Source organism: Pipra filicauda, unplaced genomic scaffold (genome assembly GCF_003945595.2).
Source record: "Pipra filicauda isolate LSUMZ 115617 unplaced genomic scaffold, ASM394559v2 scaffold47_size6085603_pilon, whole genome shotgun sequence".
NCBI lineage: Eukaryota > Metazoa > Chordata > Aves > Passeriformes > Pipridae > Pipra > Pipra filicauda.
The window spans coordinates 1,145,331-1,169,597 of NW_024104620.1; the positions used below are offsets into that span (position 1 = coordinate 1,145,331).

Below are 24,267 nucleotides of genomic sequence, written 5' to 3' on the forward strand. Positions count from 1 at the left end.
TGAATCTCCCAGTTCCTGGAGGAAAATAAGAAATAACCCCATTCACAAATATCTCAAGTTTCCTTCTGCTTTCTTGCAAATGTCAGCATAGACCTCCTTGACTTCTTACTTGGCTGTGCTTGAAGGGATTTGAGCTTTCCTGTGGGCCTGGGAGAAGGTTTAAGTATAACTAGAGGGGAGGCTGGGGATCAGAAGAAAGTGTTACTGAGATGGGTGTCCAGCAGTGCCCGTGTTTTTCCCCTGGCCCCACTGGTAAACTGATGCTTTGTGTTATAGGAGATGCTGCATAACCTGTGCTGTGTTGATTCTGGGAAATAACAGTTCCTGTTGGGGATTATAAGGCCCAAAGTCAGGGTGGAGTGAATGAAGAAACATTTCTTTTTCTCTTAAGGTGATGTTTACAAACAACTCGTAAAGGCTGTTATGTTTTAGAAGGAATTGGTTTTCATAGCTGTTTGGAATTTTGAAAAGACAAGAGTTTGATTATAGCTATCTATAATCCAGTATCGAGGTGTTTTTAATCTCCTATGCATTACTTATAGTTTACTCATAGTTGTAATCTGCTGATAGACAGATAAATAGACAACATCTATTTATTCTTTTTGTTTCTATAGAATACATAAATCTAGATAGATTATGGACTCCTCTCCCAACACCCACTGCTATCAAGGCAAGAGATCTGTTCTCACAAACCCTCAAAATGTGTTGGATGAGTATTACAGAAATGTTTTGGAATGTGTGGGGTTTTTCTATTTTTTTCTATTTTTTAACTGAGAGTTGAAAGAAAAGAATATTTTTCCCTGGGCTGTCTCCAGGGTGTGGGCACATGATTGAGTAGCTCAGCTAACGCCGTTTACATTAGTGCTTAATATTGGGAAGTCCTGCCTTCCAGTGCCAAGGGGTTAGTAAATCACTGCATTTTCATAAACAGCACTGCTCATTACATTCTGCTGCAGAATGTCTCTCTTGCTGAAGTGTGTCTTGAGTGTTACAGCATGTGGATAATAAGGGAAAAACCTGAAATGTAAAATTGGAACAAACTGCTGCATGGCTTTAAGTCACTAAACTTCACATTTATTGAGATCTAAAATAAGATGAATAACTAAGCTGCTGAATTGCTCATTTGTGTAGGTCATGAAAGTTTAAAAAAGTGCTGCAAGTATTTAAAATTAATCCCAGGAATCAGAGGAACTTTATATGCGCTGTGTGACACACCGCAAATAGAACAATAGTCTTTTGTATAGAATCTTTCACACAGATTATAGTACAAAGTGATTTAATGAATTGCTGTTAATAATAAATAGAAAAATAATTGAGACAGTTAAGTATAGGCAAGGAAAAAAACTGTGTTTTGGCTGAGATGTGGCAGTAGGTGAAGGGCAAGGAGACAGGAGGGAGTGGGCAGTTCTGCCAACTACAGTGACACAACATTACTTTGTAATATAAAATACTGAGACGTATCAGATCTGATGTCCTAGACTCTGTACAGACCTGGTCCCAAAGATTTTAGCCTGCAAAAAAAGATTTGACTGAGATATTTGCCTGAATCTTTTGAGTTATTTTTCTTGGTATAATATTGGATGTCTTTAAATTGTGTTCTTTGAGAATTTGGTTCATAATAAAGAAATGTGTGTCCAAGTCTCATAAAACATGCATAATTCTCATAAAATTACATTAAAATTAGATAAATCTCATTAAAAACTTCTCATAAAGCAACATATTATTCTGAGGAAACATGTTCAGTGGAACTTATTTTTTGCCTTCGTTACTAATAATCAAGATTAATTAGGTGCAGTGCCATCAGGAATAAAGCTCCCTTGTTCTCTGAGTCAGTTGTTAAAGCTGAGTTGGAGCTTTGCGTTTCCCATGACCATGCTCTGGTGGAAGGATCCTGGAATGACATCCAGAGGGGTTATATGATGTTTCAAGCAGAAATATTCCATTAAAGTGGACACTGCAGTGATCTTGTGGAGTTACATCACATCTGGTGGAGTTACTTCTCGGTCAGGGATTAGTGAAGTTGTATGTCTCTGTTAATGATGTATAAGAATTAGAAGGTTCTGTTTAAAAACAAGTTGTTAAGGTCTAGAGCAATTGCTTCTAAGTTGGATACTTAAACTGGAAGAGAAGGTAAAAATGGGTAGAAAATAGGACTATTCCAGTGTTTGTCCATTAATTCATTCAGTGTTCCTTCACTGTTTTATGTATCAAATGTGCACATATCTATTACCTGATATAAATTGCTAACACAGTATTCTATTTTTACTGATTGCTGATCTCATCCTAAGTTTGAAAATCAGTACATAGCATCAGGGACAGAATCACTGTGGAAGATGCTGACTGTTGAATGAATTCCCCAATGATGGAATGGTTAGGATTAAACTAAATGTCACAATAACCAGAGCATAATTAGTCTGGCAAGCCTTATTAAGCAATAACATACTTACTAAGCAGATCTTATTGGGATTCCTCATCTAATTTTGATGTTTAATGGTGTTTCATTTTGTCTGTAAGATGTAATTATTGCCTGTATACCCTGCCTGCCTTATGTGTGTGTGACCTGTGGCAGAGAGCAGATGTCACGGCATCCTTTCACACATAATTATGGTGTAGGTAGGTCTTGCAGGCAGGAAAAGCAGATCAGTGTGCACTGCATCAAATAAACTACAATTGCTGTGTTATTGCATGTTTTGAAAGGGATTAGAGGAGCTGTGTGGGATGATAGTACAGTACTCCTTCTGGCTGATAAAGGATGGCAAACAGAACAATGTGTAGTTTTTCTTTAATAGATTGTCTTGATTTATTAATCCCTTTCATGTCTTTACTTGTAGTGTTATAGATGTTCTGTAAGAAACAGTAGGATGTCTTTGTTCTCAGTTTTCTGTAAACAAAGACACCCCGCTGTCTGTTACAATTTCTGTGCAACCCAAGCAAGTTTTGTTCGACTTCTAATTTTTGGAAATGGAGATTTGGTCGAACTCCTCTTTGGTTTGGTTGACTGATGGATTTATTTGTGCTGTTGCATGTCCCTTGGTACTTTGCAGATCTCGGTGGTATTTATTAGGGAAAAGCTTTTTTTGGCATCCTGTTGGACAAGGCCTCGCTTTCATTTAGATGCTCCTTCACAGAGTAATTCCGGTCGGAAAGAACCACGGGAGGTCGTCTGGTTGAACCTCCTGCACAGAGCAGGCTCAGCATCGAATTCACAGCAGGCTTTGTTCAGTCAGATCTTGAAAACCTCCACTGATGAGATTCTGCTGTCCCTTGGGGCAGCCTCTTCCCAGGGTTATCCTCACAGAGATGAAGTTTTTTCTTACATCCATCTTGCAATCTTCCTGTTTCCGTGTATATCCACAGTCCCTTTCTCCCATCTTTGTCCTGCCTTCAAACACGTTTTGTCCTTTGTCCTGAGTTCAAACACCCATCCAGTATCTGATTAGGTTACAAAAGATAGGAGACAGATGATCTATCCTTTATCTTCATCTTTTTGTACTTTCTACGGACAGATCACTGTGAAATTTATTTCATTTTATTTAGTTTCTGCTTAAATTACCAGTGACCTCCCGTTTGAGATGGGGAGTTGTAAAACATGTTTCTGAAGTTCGGGCTTTTGATGCCTAAATTCCAGTGGGTTTTTAATGTAGCTAATATTATTATTCACATTGTGCTGAGATGTTTCTTTTAATTGACTCAGATTTATTTTGGGAAAAGCGTAAATTTAACATGACCCTTCTAAAAAGAATTAAATTCTAATTACAAAGCAGGCTATTGACTAGGAAGTATTTACATCCTTTTCCTCATTTAACTACTAAACAGGATATCTAACTAAGCAGTGAAAGATTGTGGATAAGTTTACTGCCACGTCCTGAAGAGATCGTCAGGAAGTAAAAAAATCTATAGTAATGGGTTTTTCATCTGATTTTTAACCTTATTTTTCATGCTTCGTTTTTTTTGCTATACCAAGAGCAGGCTCTGTTTTTAGCATGTTTACCAGAGAATAATTGCAAATTGTAATATTTCTAATGACAGTGTAATTACTTACAAGTCCTTGCTTACTTTTTTTTTTTTTTTGGTAATTTTTCATTCTAAATTCACATCTGACATTAAATAATGGCCACTTCTTGCTTCTGACTTCTACTGCTTGTCTCTCTATCCTGTTAATGTGAGGGGTGGTAAATCTGCAGCTGATCCATACTTCATGAGCAGCACCCAGAAATGTATAAAAACTACCAGAGAGACCCGTTCTGTGCAGTAGGGAAAGAGCAGTGATGGGTTTGATGAGTGAGATTTGGCCAGTCCTCTGCTACAGCTGCCTTGTATTACTCCATCTGGGGGTTTAATGCTATTTTTAATACAGTTTTCTATCCTAAGAAATAGATAGTAAATCCTTGATTGGCGTAATGTGTTTCAAGGTCCTATTGATGAGCAAAATACTGTTCTGAAGTGAAACAACATATTCTTGAATTTTTGCTTTAAAAACAAACTGGTGAAAACCACGCTTTTCCTGCACTGAGATTTCTGCATCTCCAAAACTAAGCTGCCTTTGCTGAAGCGCCTCAGAGAAATAAATAAGCTCATGATACAATTCAGTTGCGATGCTTAATCTTTGTGGTAGTTGCTTTTCTCTGCTAATAGAAAGCCACCTACTGCCTGAGGTTTGAATTTTGACTATTATTTTTAGGAGATGATAGTTTATACATAATCTGATGTCTGGTTTTGAATCTTGGTGACGTTAGAATAAGAATATTCTGTTAGATCAAGGTGAAGTATCAAGGACGAACGTTTAAATCATCAATGGACCTTTTCCTGTAACTGAACTTCAAAAACATATTTAAAGATTAATTTTTTTTTTTAATATTCAGTTTTTAAGCACATCAGATTCTGTTGAAAGCCTATCCTTAGTGTAGGACAGCTTGTAGAGCACACTAGGGTGTGATGCTCCCTTTTCCCATTCAAGATATGTGTCACAGCTGAGTCCTTACCTTGGGCTGATGGCTTTTGGTGTGAAACGGAGGCATAAAAGGGACAAAGATTTTTTTCACGTATCTGGAAGGACTCAGCAAAAGCTGCATCTGTCTAAACCCTGAGGGATCTGCAAACCCCTCTTGCCTCAACCTGTCCACCAAAACAGAAGCTCTGTCTGAGGGCAGAGCTGCAGCCCTGGCCCGGAGGATGGGGCAGGAGGAGCTCCCACAGGAGGGACATGGCAAGAGCGTAGGATCTGTTGGAGGAGAAACTCAGCTATATCCAGTTCCTATTTGCTTTTCCTCCTTTCTTAACAATGAAAAAGAGATCAGGCATTTTTATTTATTTATTTTCATTTTTCATTACACGATGTCAAGCCCCTGGCTCTGGAGGATCAACTCCTCTATTCATGGAGAAAGAACAACGGGATTGCCAATGAAACCGCCATCGGCTGAATGAAATACCTGGGATTATAACTGCAGCTGTTATGGGACTGCTTTTGGGTTTTATGTGCCTTTGGTTTTGTAGTGTGAGCATGTAACTGATTCCGGTAGTTTTAAAATCAATTTAAAAAAAAATTGACCAGAGAAGCATTGCTTAATATAAATAGACTCATTTGTTGCAGGTTCATTTTCTGCCTTGAAAAAATAAAAAAAGATAAGCTTCAGTGTATTTTCAAGCAAGGATTATGTATGCAGTGTTTGTACTGAGCAAAATGGGTCTTTTATGAGGTATTGGAAAGTTTTTAAACTTAGGATGAGATGAGACCCCCTTGAGATGATCATCAAAATCCCTTTAATAGTTAAGATTCGGCCTGAGTGCTCTTCTCTACCTTTGCTCTTCAAGTTTGCCAGCAATTTTGTACTTTATAGCCCTCATTATTTTTTTGACTTGCTGGATTTTTATCGAATAATATTTTCATAGACAAATCTTTCTATTTAGCCTTGTCTGATTGTGTTCTCTTGCAAATCCTCAAGTAAGATTCATATGATTACACATGTATGTTCACGTGCTCCAGAAGTGAAAATTACATTGCTGGGTTTTATTTGGGTTTAATTTCTCTTCCTGAATTACTGGCTTAACCACCTCTTATAGTGCCACATACTGCAAGCGGAAATTACTTGCTCAATGTACCTTGAGGGTGATTGGAAGTCCATGCATGTGAGGTGCCTTTTCTGCCGTCGGGCTCCGCTCTTGGAGCAGCACCCTGTGGGACCCATCCTGCAGTACCATGCCAAGTCACTTCCTCCATTTCAAACTCCTATCAGGAATATATTCTTATTTTTACGTATTTAACCACATCGTTTTATCCCTTCAGATGATGATTCAGCTGCTTCCCAGTGCAGTTTATTCCATTAACTAATTGCTCTATTAGGACTGTTTTCCTCTTATCTAGCTCGACTTTCTTTTCCTATTAGATTATTGTTCTTTTATGATAATTTTTATATTAATTTGTACAAGTAAAATTAAGTAGTCATACTTCCTGAGGCTTTGGGAGGAATTTTACTGCCACAGAAACGTGCCTGGCTTGCCTTTAATTTGAAGTATTGTGGGGCTTTTTCTTTTTACCCTAAATTTCTCCAAGCGGTTAGTGATGTGAGTACACTGAGAGGAGAAATGTCTTGCAGCCTTTAGGAAGTATTTAACCAATTTTAGGGACCAGCTGACAGTTATTTACTTTTTAATATACAGCAGGGTACGGTTTATATTTTGTATACGGTTTATATTTTTTTACATGAGATAGGACAAGGGGGAATGGCTTTAAACTAAAAGAGGAGAGATTTAGATGAGGCGTTAGGAAGAAATTCTTCACTGTGAGGTTGGCGAGGCACTGGCACAGGTTGCCCAGAGAAGCTGTGGCTGCCCCATCCTTGGAAGCATTGAAGGCCAGGCCGGGTGGGATTCTGAGAAACCTGGTCTAGTGGAAGGTGTCCTTGCCCATGGCAGGGGTTTGTCATGGGATGAGCTTTAAGGTTCCTTCCAACCCAATCTGTTCTGTGATTCTGTGGTTCTCTTATCTGCTCTTGGGCATCAGGACAGATTCGTGGGAGAAGCATTGCATGGCATTTCTCAACACCCCCTCTCTTGCAGGTCACTGGGGCCGATGCGTAGGTGACTGCGGCTCGGGGGGCCTCCGGAGCCGGGCCGTCTGGTGCACACACGCGGAGGGCTGGACCACGTACCACGCCAACTGCGACCAGCAGCACAAACCCGAGAGCCAGAGGAGGTGCTTTAAGGTCTGCGACTGGCACCTGGAGCTGTTCGAGTGGGAGGTTTCGGGATGGGACAGGTGTGGGCTGGTCTCCGCTGCCGGAGCTGAGGTGGGAGCCGAGGCCTGTGTCACCGCGCAGCACGGGCTGCAGCGCCGGAGCGTGCGCTGCCTCCAGAGACTGAACAGGACCGTGGTTGCCAGCGAAATATGTGAGTATTTCACACCACAGCCACCGGCTGAGCAAGCCTGCCTGGTGCCCTGCCCGCGGGACTGCGTCGTGTCCGAGTTCTCCGGCTGGTCCGAGTGCGGCACGGACTGCGCCAGGAGTTTGCAGCACCGCACGCGGGCGGTCATCGCTCCCCCTCTCTACGGGGGTGCCCCGTGCCCGAACCTCACGGAATCCAGAGCCTGTGCAGCTCCCGGCTGTGCCCTCGGCGAGGAGGAGCACTCCTACAGCCTCCGCGTGGGCTCGTGGGGCGAATGCCGGCTGCCCCACCCTAAGGACGTCGAGCTGGCCGGGAGGAACATGCGGGATTTGGGCTCGGACTCTGGAGAGCGAAGCACGCCTGGACTTCACGGCTCTAAACGCCACCACCATGCCGGGGAGGTGGAGATCGGCTACCAAACCAGGCAGGTCAGGTGTGTAAGGAGCGATGGAAAACATGCAGTGCTCAGGTAAGGGGGCTTCGGCTTCTGGTTCATCCCCAGAGGATTTTTAGGGCAGAGCGCTGGCTCGACCTGGCAGCACCACAGAGAATGAGCTTTAAATGCCTATTTTTATGTGTTTTCTTTATGGACCTCTTTTTGATATAATTTTCTTCTAGCATATGCTGAAGGTTTTGCATTCTTCTGAAGTTTGTGACTGTTTAATTCATTTTATATTTTCAGTAATTCTCTTCTGTGGTTTTTTTGTTTTGTTTTGTTTTCTTCTGTTGTTTTGAGGAAGTGGAATTATATATCACTTTGTACTGTTGCTGGGCCCTGGCTGTGGGAAAGGGAGGTTTCATTCTCAGTCATGTACTGCATATATTTGGCAGAAGAGGCTAAAATTGCACCAACTTAAACTCCCTCATTCTTACAAATCAGCACTGCATAAAATAAGTCCGAAAAGTTTGGCCTGGGGAATTTGCTAGAAGGTATATTTTGGAAAGAAATCAGTGAGCAAACCTGTGATTGTTGTCCTTATTGAGGAGCTTTCCTGTCTGGGTGTAACTCGTGGGTGCTGATACAGGATAGGTGACTGGTATGACTGTCTTTGGTAGAGGTTGTTGATTTCTGTCCTTACCTAATGTTTTATCTAATGATTTCTCTTAGTCTGTGTAGGTTGCTTTGCTATAATTCAGATGTGAAGGTTACAGTAAATGCAACAAGTAATGGAAAGATTTATTCTCTCTATTTCTCACATTTGAATTTAAGCTATCTGGGCTCTGCCGTTTGACTCCAGGTTGGATTTGGGCAGGTGCCAGTAGCTTCAGATGACCGAGAAATTGATTGACTTCTGAGAAAGTCAAAATTGCTGGAGATCTTCTTGTGTTCTGTTTTTCAAGAATATTGGAAGTTCTTGAAAAATCCTGCTCCTGAATTTTGCAGAAATCAATCCATAGCTCCTGGCGCTTGCACAAACTCAAATGGCAGAGATTTTATGTCCAATTCTCTACCCCTGTTAATGTCCACAGTGGTTTTGCACACACACTGAGGTGAAAATACACTTTCTACCGCTTTTCTAACCTGCTCCTGTTACACTTGTAGCCAGGGAAGGATTATTTTTTTGTCAGTTGGAAAAAGTCAGGCTTTGTGAACTGTTCCAGCAGTTTCCAACATCTTGACTTTATTACTCCTCTCTAAATATATGCTGATTCTAAATATACAGATTTTATGCTCATGTAGCTGCTTGACTTTAATGGAGTCACTTGTGATTTATGCTGCTATGTGACTACCAGCAGGTTTATGTCTGCTAACACTTGTTAGCTGTTCTGCCTCTTGTATCTCTTTCCTTATCAGAGGCTCTGGGAAGGGAATCTTGCTTTTGTTAAAATTTCACTCGCTCTGCCTTCACACTCTCACTGCTATATTTGTAAGAATGGGTATGGAAACTTTCTATAAATGTTTTCTCTGCTGTGTTATACATTCAGTTTCTGGATGACAGTGGAGAGGATGCTGGGAGCTTTGGTTTAGTGACTCTGTCCCTGCTCTAACTGTCTTTTTCCTCGCTCCTTTCTGAGTTTTTTGCTGATCTAACCCCCTTTTGGGGAGTGTACAGCTCCATTAGCCACCTCCTGGCAGTCTTTTTCTGCTGAGCTTGTGTCTCAGATTTACTGCAGAGCTGAGCCTGACCCATCCCTTACTCTATGCTCCAAATACAAGAGCAAAGCTCATTGATTGAGTAGAGGAGGAAAGGTCATGTCATGTTACAACGTCCAGCTAGTCACACACTTTTCCTTTCTTTTTCTGGATCTAAAATTCAAAGCTAAAAATCCAGCCCAAAATCCGGTTGGTGTTTAATCTTGGGGGTGGAGTGTCACAGACATCAAATACCCTTGACAGTGACTCCCTTTGAGCATCCCCTGGTTTTGTTGTGCAGAGTATTTGCTGCCATTCTTCTGAAGAACAGGCCTGATCTTACAGATGTTGCTGTATGACAGCGATGGTATTTTGGCTACTGATAAAGAAGAGTAAATGCATTTGCATCACCTTGTAGTGGGGTCTGGCAGGAAGCCAAGTGTCTGCTGTAAAACGGGAAAGAGGTTCCTTGTTTGTGCTTCTGCATTTTCCTGGCCGAGGTTTCCCATTTCTACTGTCACTGCCGAGTAAGTACCAGTGTAAATTAAATGTCTGGAAAACTGAGGGAAGAGACAGGGATATCCCAGGACATGCTTTAACAGTGGGCTCTGAGCTGCTGGTCTGCCAGGGCTCTGCCATCAACCTGCCTTCCACCAGTGCCCAATTCTCACAGGAAAGTGGCAGGTAACAGGAGTGGTCAGCAAACCACCCCCAGCTGGCCAAGGGCCTCAAAAGGAGAGGGAACATATGCTCATCTTGCCTACTGATTTATAATGCAGTGGCAAAGATGCCCAGTTTATTATCAAGGTTGTTTAATTTACTGGTGTCTAATTTCAGGGCTGTAGAGCAGCTGGTGAGGCCAGTGAGCAGCAGCAGCTGCTGTGCTCCCTGATGGGAGAGGATACAGGGTACACTCCTTGGCGGGAAAGAACAGTCTTTTCCAAAAATTGGATTTTGGTGGCCTTGGGTGCAATGTGTTTTTTAAAAGCTAAAAGGTTGAATGCATTCACTTCTTATAAATCACAGAGTCACAGAATGGATTGGGATGGAAGGGACCTTAAAGCCCATCTCGTTCCAAGCCCCTGCCTGACGTTTAAGTTTGCCATGTAACCCTGTAAAAAGGACCCTTTGGTTTTACAGTGAACCCTCAGAAGGAGATGAACAATCCTTTGCATTATGAGGAAGACGCTTTTTTAAATTTAAATAATTGGTCCTGTGATGATCTGTGTGTCTGTACCAGCCTTAAAGGTGCAAGCAAAAATCCAGCAATTTTAAATGTAAAAACTGTAAATAGGAATTACTTGGAGAGGAGCACGAGCATTGGAAGATTGGACGTTCTGTGTCAGGGAAACAGAGCTGGGGATGCTTTTGATGAAACATCTTTTCAGTCTGGAGGTTCTGCATTTGGCAGAAGGGAAGGAAAAGGGGCAAAGAAGAAGGAAAGGGAGCAACAGACCTTTCTGAAAACACCCAAAGTGACAACAGTTGAACAGCAGAACATCAACAGACCTTGAGAGAGGTTCACTTCTGCTCAGAAATGGTTTTGGTGTAGAAACCTTATATTCATGAAAATAAAAGGAATAAAATCAAAATAGGATGATTTGATGGATCTGATCTGAAGCTTTTAAAGACTTTTTTTTTAAAGGCTGGAATTCTTTTTCATACTATTTCCAATCGAACTCAGATTTCAGTTTAGTTCAGAAAAATGTTTCCATTTTGTGTTAAATCTCATATCCAGTATTAAATTCAAATATAAGCACTTCCATGCATTAAAAAAATATCTCTGAAAAAGTTGCAAGGAATGAATATGCCAGAAATTCTGCTGGTTTTGGTTTCCTGTCTTGTTAGAGTTGTAAAAATGTACTGAATAGTGAGGCAAAGGCACTTGAGTTTGTTTCTTTTTCTTTTTTTTAAAGAAAAAAGGTTATTCAGGTTAGATACTGAATTGCAGTTTAGTGAAATGAGTGCCCATAGCCAGACATTGAAGTCCTAAATAAATTTAACATTTAACCTGATTTTCTAACCTGATGTGTGTGCTCACTAAGCATACTGAGAAGGTAAAGTCAGGATCAAACAGTTTTAGGGTTTTTTTATTATTATTATTTGGATTAGGAGTCTTTTAGGTACATATTTCTTAAACTCTTCATTTTACATTTGAGATAACAACAGTGATATAATAGAGTTGGATTTGGGTTTCTGTTTACTTTGCCTTTGTAAGTGAAAATTCAGGTCAAACTCAGTCAAGGGACAACCCATCTGTCAAGGCGGAGGTGGAGCAGCATTCAACTCTTTTGTTTGCCTCTGTAATTTAAATTTCCATTATCCATTTCCTAGTGGATTGTGTGTAACCACTGCGCTGATGTACGTTTTTAGGAAAAAAATATTTGCAGTTTCAGTGTTGACATTCTTCTGTTCTCTGGGTGAATACAAAATTCTGCAGTCCAGAGCTGGAAATGCCGTGCTGTGATACGCTATTTGATGGTTATGATTCCGATCTGGGAGAGGAGTTTTATGTTCATGTTCCTCCTGGCAGATGTAGGAATCAAGCCTCAGTGCTCAGGCTTCAAAACAATTCCCAGAGCTGTTGGAGAGGAAGGAGATTTTATTTTCTAGTGTTCTTTTCAAAAGTTTTGTCTGTCATTTCCTTTGCTTTCACTGAAAGCATGTGAAACAAAGGAGCAGTGATGGCTTTTTCGTTTCCATAAGTAACTTTTTGGTGGTCAGGCATTGTAATAGGATGCCCAGGAAAGTGGTTGAATCATCATCCCTGGAAGGGATTGTTCAAAACCCATGTGGGTGTGGCACTTGGGGACATGGTTTAGTGTTGGACCTGGCAGTGTTGGGTTAATGGTTGGACTTGATGATCTTAGAGGCCATTTCTAATCTTACTGACGCTCTGATTCTATGCTTGTTGAAATAGTGTCCAATAATGGCTGTGTTTTTCTCTGTTCTCAAACTGTGATGGGATCCAGTTGCCTCTGTAGCCCCAAGATTTGAGACTCTGCCTGGGCAGTGCAAATGTAAACCAGCATTTATTTTTAATTAAAGCAGAGGATCTGGTGCATTAAGTTTTGGAGACACCAAATCTTAGACATCTTTACTGATGTTTGTTTGGATTATAGGACCTTTCCCTTTGGTCAGTTGTATGGCAGGCAAATATTCCCCATCTTTACCACCCTGGTGCAGAAGGGGCTGGTGTTTCTTCTGCCAAAAAACCCTCTGCTGCACAGATTGAGTATATGGTATTGCCAGTACCCAAAATACCCCTGGCAGCTCTGGAGGTCCCTAAAATACCTTAGGAATCCTCAAAAGTATGCCTGTTAACATTGATTGCCAATTTCTAAGGGAAAAAAGTTATTTGATGCTGTTAGAAACTTGGCAAGATTGTGTCCATTATGAGACCTTAATATTATTAGCCAAGTGCAAAGAGCAGGTAGTGTGTAGTCCAGCCGCCTGTAGGGCTGGATCCTTGATTACAGCATAGAGACCATTATAAAAAAAAGAGAAAAAATGAAAATGGGTTGTTATCAGTGTGGCTTAGCTCACTCCAGGATTGTCTTGCTCTACAGCAGATGGGTTTGAACACACATTCCCCAGTCAGGCAAGGTACTTCCCAGGTGCCTTCCTGAGCTGCTGGGAGAGAGCCTGGCTGCAGAAGTGGTACCCTGCCCTCCTGGTGCTGCCTTTGTACCAGCAGCATGGCCATGGTGACAACTTCTTAGTGTGTCAAATTATTTTGGAGATGATCCTTTCAGTGTAAAAGGTTTAACAATAACCACCTGCCTTATCCTGTAATGTGAGGAATTGCATTGGTACGGTTGGGAGAGGAAACCAGGGGTAATTTCTGTGCTGTGCCCAACCTGATTTAGTGATGCACAGCTCCTGGATGGTCTCTCTCCTTTTTCCAGCTGATAGACATGTTCCCACTCATTTCCTTGCAGTGGATGTGACGGCTCTGTGACTGTAGGGCATGTAGCACAAAGGCACCGAGCTGCTGGGAAATGTGCTATTTTTTGGTGAACTACTTTTTGTCCAGAGCAGAAAGGTGGTGTGGTTCAGCTTGGGGCTGCACAATTACTGTGTCTCCTGGGTGTGTGTGACTGAAGGTGGAGGAAACGAGCAGAGCTGCTCCATGGGAACAGCCTGGAGGGATGTGGAGCTGCACAGCCAGAGTGGTTGGTACCTGGAGCTGCTTTCCCTCCCCCTCTCTGCTCTTCTGTGTGTAGCTCCAGGACTGTGCAAGTGTAAAAGAGGCATGAGTAGGTTTCCCTTGGTCGAGTGTTTTGTGGTTTTTTAATAAGTGGTTTATTCCCCTTCAATACACAAGAGGCTAAGAGGGCACTCTGCCACTTGAGGCTCCGTGCTGCTGCTGACTAATGGATCCATCCTGCACCGCAGGCGCCGCGACACAGGGATACAATTCCTGTAGTGCTACAGTGTCAATCCAAGTGCATAACACAGAATAAAGCATCAGTAGTGTAAGTACCCTATTATGTCACAGTTCCCAGATCGACTCCCAAGTAGAAGATCTAACCTGAGACATTAATACATGGAAAATTAGTTTGAAAACAGGGCTCTTGTAGTACCTCCTGCCCCCAGGACCTCCTTCCTCTCCCTGCTGGTTTGGATACAGCCACAGCAGCACAAATATGTGTCTCGTTTGCAGCCTCAGATCAGCGAGTGTCTCACATGTCTGGGCTTTATCTGTATTAGATCGTCCTAAATACATCTGCGACATGAAAGGCTGTGTCTGAATTTCATGCAAAAGAGTGTTTTTACATTTGTCTTTGTGTTGCTTGGTGTCACAATTAATTTGACTTGGACGCTCTGAATGAGTAGGTACAAGTTAATTAATTTTCTTTCTGTTAGGCAGTTGCTTGTAATTCTCCCTCAAAAGCCTACTTGAGCAGGATGGAAATTGCCAGCTCCCTGTCTTATTCACCTGGAGGTCAACAAAGTTACCCTCTTATTTTGTAGCAGGAGCAGTGGAGAGATTTTCAGGGACAGAAACAGCTATTCAGCCCTTGGCAAAGGCTTTTGCCAGTGCAGGGATGATTTCTCTACAGGGGTGGCTTTTGCAGCCGGAGGGTCAGAGTAGGTTTGAATCCATTAGGAGAGATATTGTCTGGCTAAGAATTGGGACTAGCAATGTACATTTCAAAAAGACCCCAAACCAGATTTTTAAAGGCTTCATTTTGTTCAGTGCTTCAGTAAAGATCAAGCAAGACTTAAATCTCTTTTGCAGTGGTGCAACCCCAAAAATGGATTTGGGTTTTCGCACTGGTATCTGAATGGGGAGTTTTGATCACACTTTAAAATGTGAGATCAGTTACCCTCTGTGCTATGTTCTTAGATAAACTCGAGTTTTCTGGTACCATCAGTTAGGGCAGTGTTTTGTCTGTGCTGCTGTTTGATCTACTCAAAATCAGGAATTATTCTTTCTTGTTGGTGTTTGTGGCACTAGTGGCACATCTGTTAAAAAAATATTGAAAAGGAAATAAGGTGACCATTCATGTGACTGCACCTAACCTAATGTTCCAAAAAAAAGACTCAAAGTCCCTGGGTTAGTAAGTACATGTATAATGATTAGTACTTTTCAGTCCTTGGTTCCACTGAGCTGATGTTTTGTTCCAGAGACAGCTTTGCAATCAGTTGCATTTGACTTGTAACAGGGGAATGAGACATGTTTTTAAATTGTAAGCAAGAATATTTTTATTTTGAGGGGTCTATGAACATCACAGGCTGTTTGTACTTTATGAAGTTGTTTAAATAAACCTCAGTAAATTCATGCTCATAGCACCTGTGAGATGAATGAGTTTTATTCTGGGTGAAGACATTAAGACCAAAAGTTGTTATGCTTTTTTCTTTTTTCACACTGGAGTACAAATATAAGCCACTAAATGCTGTATTTTGCAGGTGGTTGAGGTTCTAGTCAAACTTGATGTGTATCAGTGGGAATATTCCTATTGACCTTTGTGAAAAGGGGACCAATTTGTAGGCTGGAGAAGCAGTGAATGTCCTTTATCTTCTCTGCTCCTGCCTGTGAGGCTGCCTGGCAATCCTGAAATGATTGCCCCAGTCTATTTTCTTTGGAAGGAGTTAGGTTGGTCAAACTGTGCTGTAAGTAGTAACAAGGGAGGTAATGGCTGGTTTCCTGGCAGCAGCTCTGGATTTCACACCTTTTAAGTGTACCTGTATTTGCTCCTTACAGTTGGCAAAAGCTTGACCACAAGTAACTGGAGGCCGGAGAAGACAAATTTAGAGTTCACACTGACTTCATCATGTGTGGTCTTAATTTCAGAGGCCAGTTTGCATGATCTGTATAACACTATGCAGAAGTCAGAAAATCTTGTTTTCTTTTTTCCTGGTGATTTCTTTTTTCTGGGTTTTGTCTCTATCTGCCCCATCCTGTCCTCCATGATGCTTCAGTGGTATCTCTGCTCATACATCCCTCAGTCCTCCTTCGGTGTATCCTTTTGTGCTCTGCTACCTCAGCTATCCAAGGTTTTTGAGACAAGAAAGGCTTTTCTCCCATTTTGGGGGAGGAGAGGTTACCTTCTAGAGTCACAGAATTGTTTGGGTTGGATGGGATCTTAAAGATCATCTAGTTCCAACTCCCCTGCCTTGGGCAGGGACATCTTCTACTAGACCAGGTTACTCAAGGCCCCATCCAATCTGGCCTTGAACACTTCCAGGGGTGTGCCAACCCCTTTAGTTGGTCTCTGGCCAGGGTGAGGTGGAGCAGCCACAACTGTGCTCTCTGGGGTCTCCCCCAGCACCCTCTGGGCATGAGAGCCATCAGCTGGTTGAGACAGGAACGGAGGAGCAAGGAAGGATGGTGTCCTTAGTCTGCAGGGTTGTCTTCTCCCAAAAGTATTTGCTTCATTTGCCATACTTTTCTATATTGTGAAAATTTATTGTAACCTTGGAACTCTTAAAAATGTTATTCTGGGACTTTGTATCTCGATACCAAATCTCAAGAGTTGGCAGCTCTTAGAATTTGGTTTCCTACTGTATTGGGCCTTGTGTGGTGTCTCGACGTGCTGCAGAGTGAATGAGATCGTGTCCTGATGTCATCAGGAGTAACTGAGTCCCAAAATATAGCCCCAGTTGCAGCATTCCTGGGTCTCTGGTGGTTTGTCAGGTTTGAAAACCCTCTAACCTTGTTTGACAGCATGTGTTTGATAAGAGCCTCACAGAACTGACACCGTTCTTATTAGTGTGGGACTAATTGTTTTTTAAAAGAGCAGAGTTTCTCAGCAGGACGTGCTGACTCCTGGCTGGACGGATGGATAGAGGATATCTCATCCCGTGTATGGGCTGTGGGAATGGTTACCAGTGGCATTATTTCTCTTGAGCTTGCATTTTGTTGTCCATTCTGGATAAACTGTGAAATTCTAACTACAGAGGAGCAAATATAATGCCTTTCTCATCTGTTTAACCCAAAATAAATGAGACATATTATTTACAAACTACTCGTCCTGAAACATTGAACACAGAGCTTGCTGGAAATATGTTATGTGCACTGCATTGGAGCTCCTCTGACTTTCATTTTATTCCTTTTGATACAGATCTTCTGATTTGCCCAAAATGGCCATAGGTTTCTTCTTTGGGGGTTTGGCTTGAAAAAGAAGAAAGGAATTTTTTAAGCAAGACCTTCTCAGCTGTTGTACTGTGTTCTTGTCGCAGCCTCTGCCTGCAGGATCCCGTCCCTGTGACCGCCAAGTCCTGTGTCATCCCTAAAGACTGTGAAACATCCGAGTGGTCCCCGTGGAGCTCCTGCTCACGGACCTGCAGCTGGGGAGATCCCACCCCAGGATTCCGGAGTCGGCGCCGCAGCGTGCGGAGCATGGCCGTGGGCGCTGGGAAGCCGTGCCCGGAGCTGGAAGAGAGGGAAGCCTGCAGCGTGGGAGGGAAGGAGCTGCTGCAGCCCTGCCCCAGGTATGGTGAGAGCTTCTAGCCCAGTTTTTGGAAGTAAAGAAGCCCCTGTTTGCTGACTTGCCTCGTGCAAAGCAGATCCTCATTGCTTGGTTTGTGCACGGAGAGGGTTGTGTGTTGTGCTTTCTGTGTCTAAGACATCATTGATTTGATCATTGTTAACTATGATTAGTGGTGTTATTTATTGTTAGTAATGTTCTTGTAATTGCTTCTATTGTTGTTACTGCTATTACAATAATTACAGTTATATATAGAAATTAATTTAAATTACATCCACTACAGTTTATATTTTCATATTTTAAAAACTGGGAGCAGAGACTCTTGTTGTCTGAAGGAGCTTTGGTACTGATTGCTGTTTCAGAGAATTTCCTCAGCTGCACAGAGACTGGGCAGGTCTCTATGACTGTGCTTTTAATGGCTTTGAAACTGTAATTTTTACATAAGATTTAATGATTTTTCTTCATCTCCCCTTAAAAAAATCCCAGTCCTGCTTGAGGAAAATGGGAACTGATCAGAGGTAATAGCTTGGACTTTACTCAACTTCTCTCTGGGTACTTCTTGAAATGGGAAACTTTGCAATCCCTGAGAGCTTGTTTGGTTTGTGGCAATCTTTGTTCTGGCAGAAGGAGAGGATCTCCCCTTTCTGGTCTGCAAACCCACGCCATTGTGCTTGGCCAGGCTGGTATGGGAGGTTGATAGTGTGATTTGCAAAGCAAATAAAATATTACTTGATTTTTTTTCAGATTGATTGTAAAAGGCTTTGGGATTGATAAAATTTTATATACGTTCAGACAAATCTCCCTGTCTGTGCATGAGTGTGTTTAATAGGAGAGCTGTTCAGTGCTCAAGTCATGAGTTTCTGGGGCTTTGCCAGACACTGCCAAAACCTTCGATAAAGCCTTTGCAAGATATATTTCTTAGGAAGGCATCACCTGTAAAAGTGTCTCTGTATCATTGTGCTCATTCAAAATCAAATGCTGATCATTTTTATGCACCCTGCCAGCAGAAGAGAGGAAGTATGAAAAAAAAATATTCTGTTGCTTGATTACATCCTCCGAAAAAGGCTCTTAGAGAGTGATTTTTGCTCCTGCCCCAGCGCACATCGATTTCAAAGACAATAGATTAGCACATTGTCTTGCTGATTTTGTGCAGGAGGGTGGGTGCAGTGACACCTGATTGGGGGAGACTGGCTGGGTTGTCTTCTCCCAGAAGTGTTTGCTGCATTTGCCATACTTAATCAGGGAGCAAACAGCTGTGGGGCTGTGCCCACTTTCTCACCTCTGCTTTTTGACATTGCACTTTATTAAAGGGCAAACGGCTGTGTAGAGACAGGAGAACCCAAAAGGTGAGAATCTGCGTAACACTGATAAATTTTTGGAGGTGCCACTCTTTCTGTAGAAGGAAACCTGTTGTTCTGTCAGTGTATTGCTGCTGTGCCCAGGTTTTCGTGAGTCTGTGAACTCTAAAACCTTCCCCATCTTTCCATGCCTCCATACCTTGAGGCAACACCTCCAGGGCAGTATCTGCGAGAGCAGGAATAAACTGCCTAATGTGCCAGCTCAGAAAAATAACATTAAACTTGCAGGTTAATAGAGCCACTTAGCTAAAAATATTAAAAACACAACTCTGGTATTTAGTTAATTGATATTTCTAGGGATGTAATATCTCAAAATGCAGGTGGTAGGCTATGACCTTCTCATACTGTGCAGTGTTGAGGAGAATTTTGCAGTAGTGCCTAGTTAGTAGACTTTGATTTTTCCATTCAGTACATACAGAAACAAGCAAGGATGAAAATCTGTAATACTGCAGTATGTGCTGAGGGTTTACCAGACATAAGGCTGTGGGGACCAGAATTTTGTATCAGTGAACAGAAACTCAACATTCAGATGTTATTTAGGTGTCAGCAGCTGGTAAAGGATACTATTGGTCCATATTACAGTTTACAGCCTGGTGATTTGGTGTTGCTCTTTGGGAACTGGTGACAAAGCTACTGGCAGTAGCTCAGATTGGAAAGCAGTGGCTTTCAGCCCTAGAGGGATGGAGTGTTAATCCCTGTGAAATAATATAAGAAGCCTTTGATGCTCCTATTCTCCTTATTTCACCATATTCTCTTTGCAGTGTAATACCTAGAAAGATTATGCTTTTTTCCCCCTTAAATATATGACACTTCATTTGTGGCTTTGCTGGGGCTTAGCAAACAGTTATCTTTTCTTTCTTCCCCTTACGAGAAGATGATGAATTTAAGGAGATTCTATAGCAGAAATAAAAGGCTCTTTCCTTCATTTGGTCTCAACACAAGCCATTCCTTTTTTCTTTCTTGTGTTTGACTAATCAGATTAGTCTTAAAATTTCTTAAGGTGAGACTTGTATTTACTTTTCCAGTTCATGGAAATACACTCTAGGCTAATTTCTGGTTTATTTTGAGACAAGCAGCCTTTCCTTTAGCTTTATTCTTTGGGCAAGAATTTTCAGATGCATGCTGCAGGCACAGCAAAGAAAATGGGTAATGACACAGACCAGAAGCAGAACAAGCCTCTGAGCAGGAGAAGGAAGGAGATTACAAACAAATTCTTATTATATTAGGGAGAATATTAGGAAGAAATTCTTCACTGTGAGAGTGCTGAGGCCCTGGCACAGGTTGCCCAGAGAAGCTGTGACTGTCCCATCCCTGGAAGTGTCGAAGTCCAGGTTGGATGGTGCTTTTAGCAGCCTGGTGTAGTGGAAGGTGTCCCTGCTATGGCAGAGGGGTTGGAACTGGGTAATCCATAAGATTCCTTCCAACCCAACCCACTGGATGATCCCACGGTTCTCTAGAGGCTGTTCTTTAATGCAGGGGCAGAGAGCACCCCATGGGTGAATGAAGGGACACGTTGTGGGCTACATCCTCCCACATGGAAAAGCAGCAGATAAAGAAGTAGCACTTGCAGAGTTGCACTCAGCAGAGGGAGATGGGTGAAATGATATTCCAGCTCCTAAAAGGATCCAGAGAGGAAAAAAAATACCTTAAGGCTCAGAACTGTTCTGTTAAATATTATCTCTATGTCCATGGCAAGGCTTCAAGTTAAACATCCCATCACAGGTAGGTGGCAAAGCTGTAAATTTGCTGTTAGATGGGAAGGGCTTTTAATTTTATGACTGAAGTTTACAAAGGCTATTGTAATCAATAGTTTAAATGCAAGAAAATAAAACACGTTAACTGCATGTAAGACTCCAGAGCTTTGTGCTTTGTTTTACTTTTGGTTATTTGCTCTGAAAGGATTAAGTGCTTAAAAAGCTTAAACACATAGGAGGTGATTCTGTTTTCTTTTATTGTGGTATAAATTTGGGATACTTCAATTAAAGTGAATGGGTTTATACAGGTATAAAACTTGTGTAAACACTAAGAGCATAAGTCCCGTAGACTAAAGACACCAAGAGGTTACTATAAATCGGAAAGATATTGAGCACTTGTTTGTTGCATAACTGTCACTGAGTCATGGGTTTTAGAACAATGTTTTATATCTTTCTTATCCTGGATGTGTAGCTTTCGTGTTTGCTGAGAATAGATAGATTTTCTAGAATTACGATTATGTCTTTATATCGTTCATTTTGCTTGTGGTTGCCATGTTACAAGACAGGGATTTAGAGAAAAAACTCTCTTCGCTTTGTTGGAAATTCAGAGCTTTTCAAAAGTTAAATGATGGAAAATGGGAAAGTTTTAAGATCTGATTTTTAAAAAAAGACTTGAGGTTATTGCTGAGATACAGGTATGATAGTGTCACTTTGTAAATGAGGCTCATTATGCCCAAATTAAAGACAAGACATTAGTGTGAAGTAGGAAAGACTGGAGTGGCAATGCAGTGAATAGTGCTGCTAGGCTCTGGAGCTACACTGCGGGAGCAACACTACTCTTAACCCCTTTGACCATCGCTGGTCTTGGGCAGGCAGCAGTGACCTCCAGCTTTGTTGCCTCCCATTGGATCAGGAATGATCCCTGGTGAAGCTTTGGTTATCCATCTCCATGCTGGATGATTTCTCCTGCAGTTGCAGGTGGGTGTCACAGCACAAGAGCAGACTTTTGCCATGATTGGAACAGAAATCTGCAGGACCTGCTCTTCTGCTTCTTCTACTAACTCTTTAGCAGGGAAATTCTGAGCACTGCTTATGATGTGAAAGCTGTTCAGCTTTAATGGCCAAGTTCCCTCCTGGATACCTCAAGCACAAACTTCATTGTTCCTAAACCAGCATTTTTTGTTTGCCAGTTTTCTTAAGCAGCGTGATACAGCTGTCTGGGGATTCTGGAGTTCCCCATCAGTGGGGTCTGTCTTTGAAGTAGCTGGACTTCCTGTTCCTCAGTATTGTCAAAAACTGGAACGAACCTATTGGGAAGCCAAAGGGAAGGGCTGAGTTATTTTAGCTATAGTGAGAGGTCTGTAGATAAATGGGTCACAGCTAGGACTGCAGCTATAGTTTGCATCAGTCTCACGAGACATTGGTAGGAGTTAAAATGAGATGTTAAATCTGTTGACATCTGAAATTGTTGTCAGTGACAGGTTTTGGAGTAAAGATCACAAGAGCAGACTGGAGCTGACCAACTTTGACCGCAGTGTGTTATGTTCCTCCTAATTCCTGAGTTACCATAATCCTCACCCTCTGGGGATGGAGTACCTGGGTGGATTGACCCCTCAGTTTAACATGGGTACAGCACATTTTTGTTATGGTTTCTTGGTGGCTTTGGTCATCTGCAATCAGTTGGAGAAATTACAGTCATGTAAACTCACTGTGGATATTGCTAATAATTTGCAAGAGTTTACCAACGTCAAAAAATGCCCCAAGTATTTTCCAACCAGTAATCTCATTTTTTTAGCTAATGGCGATTAATAAGCCTCTGTTTAAATATAAATAGAGATTATGCAGCCTGTTTCTCTCTGTTAAATAATGTTAATTCTCATTGTCTTTAATGTAGTCCATAGGTGGGCAAATGAATGCCAAGTATTGGCCATGCTCCTTAAAACCCTGCAAAGAGCTGTCCAAGGTCACCATGTCCATCAGGAATGGTCGTGCGTTGGGTTTCCTACTCAGTGGGACAGCAATCCCTTGGATACATTTCAGGGGTAGTGGGCTTCTTAATGGCAGTGAAAATGTTTTAAAAAAATTTTTAATGCTTGGAGATCAGGATTTGGTACAGGAAAATTCCATGCAGCTGAGGGCATGTCCAGCTGGGAAAAAACAAGATGGGCTGATGGGGCTGAGGCTTAGAGCTGGTGAGAGCAGCACAGGCACCGGCTGGACTCCGATAGCTGTTCCTTATGGACTGCTCAGCAGTGGAACACACTATCCACTTACTCTGGGAGAATATCTAAAGGGATTTTTTTTTTTTTAAGACTCAGGAGTTGATGAAGTTTAATTATCTCAGAGCTCAGATTTAGTTATTTTGCATAATTTTAATCACTGATGGCCTAATTTTCCTAGGTGTTAACTCCCGCAGCTCACGCCGAATAGGAGAAGCAGATGCTCACACCTCTGGAAATGAGGCTTTAGGATCCAGAGTTCACAGCTGACTTCCTAAGCCAGATATTAAGAATGAGTTTTTCTTTAGTCAGGTTTTTTTTCCAATAAATGCTTCCTTAAAAGAACTATTTCCATGGCTGCAGAAAGATGCGTGTGTTCTCTGTGTAAGCTTTCGATTTTGAAAGTGTAGACCTGAAAAGCACAATGTCCTGAAGTGCTGTGGAGGAGGAATCCTCTTCACCCAATGTTTGATGAAGAGCACTTTACTTTTCATTGCCTATATAGTAAGGGGAAGGTTGCATTTAACACTGCAGGCCCAAGAAATGGGATTAGCAACTACTACAAGAAAAAATTCATGGCTGTGCTTTGTATGTTATTGGAGCTGAAGTATTTGATACTGGTCATGTGAAAAGTATGTTCTTCATTGTTTTCTCTGTTGGTGATAAACCCTGTGAGTGTATCCAGATTTGCACCTTATGCTGTGTGTTATTTAAGAGAGCATGACAGCTCATCCAAACAGTAACTGTAAATGAAAAGTAATTGACAGCATTCACAAATGTTTTCCATAAGTATGTTACAAAATTCAGAAGTGCTTTGTGGCTAGAAATCATTTAATGCCCATACTTACAACATAAGAAGTTTAAGAGAACACTGATGTGTGCTCAGACAAATTAATGTATTTATTTTTCATATAATTTTGAGATGCATGTTTCCTTACCATAGCTGTAGTCAGGAACATATACTTGCCATGAAGAATACAGGAAATTAAGATGCATGGGAAGGCTTTTTCTGCAGAGACACCCCATTGTGTTTGAGTTTCCAGAGATCAGTCAGCAGCCAACAAGCACACGTAATTTTGACAACTGTGGATCTGCTGTGAGAAGAGAGAGCATTTGTCTGGAGGATTAAAGAAGGAAATTATTTTACATAGTTTACATTACACAAACCCCAAAGATTGTATGGAAAAGAGGAAACTATGAAATTTAGAGGAATGGAGGAATAAAGCAGCAGAAGTGTGAACAGATTGTTATAAAAACAATATTGCCTAAGATTTGCATTCAGGAAGCTCTGAAAAACTTTGAGCTCTTATTTACTCCCCTCATACTGTGACCTATGAGTCAAAGTGAATTATACCTGTGAAAACTGTTATGTTAGAAATATGCTCTGCATTTCCAGACATGATGGGGGTATAACTCTCACTTTCCATGGATACACAACACCATTTTCCCTACGGTTTTAATAAGTTCTTCCTGGCATTTAAGCTGGTACACACCAACAACTATTGTCTGCACAGCATTCACCTGTCTGTGCCCCAAAACATTATCCTGACTTGAGAACCATTAATGCTCTTTAGTTGTGAATGGAACGTAGAATAAAAGTCT

At 41.7% G+C, this 24,267-nt stretch overlaps 1 protein-coding gene across 5 annotated transcripts in view; it reads left to right on the top strand.

Annotated features, from left to right (window-relative positions):
- THSD7B (thrombospondin type 1 domain containing 7B) overlaps nucleotides 1-24,267 on the top strand; it is a 309,193-nt gene that overhangs the window by 100,196 nt on the left and 184,730 nt on the right. For all 5 annotated transcript variants that reach the window (XM_027748995.2, XM_039386349.1, XM_027748994.2 and 2 more), the window contains exons 4-5: nucleotides 7,057-7,852; nucleotides 17,147-17,398. In XM_027748995.2, coding sequence (XP_027604796.2) covers nucleotides 7,057-7,852; nucleotides 17,147-17,398 — 1,048 coding nt within the window. The remainder of the gene's footprint in view (nucleotides 1-7,056; nucleotides 7,853-17,146; nucleotides 17,399-24,267) is intronic.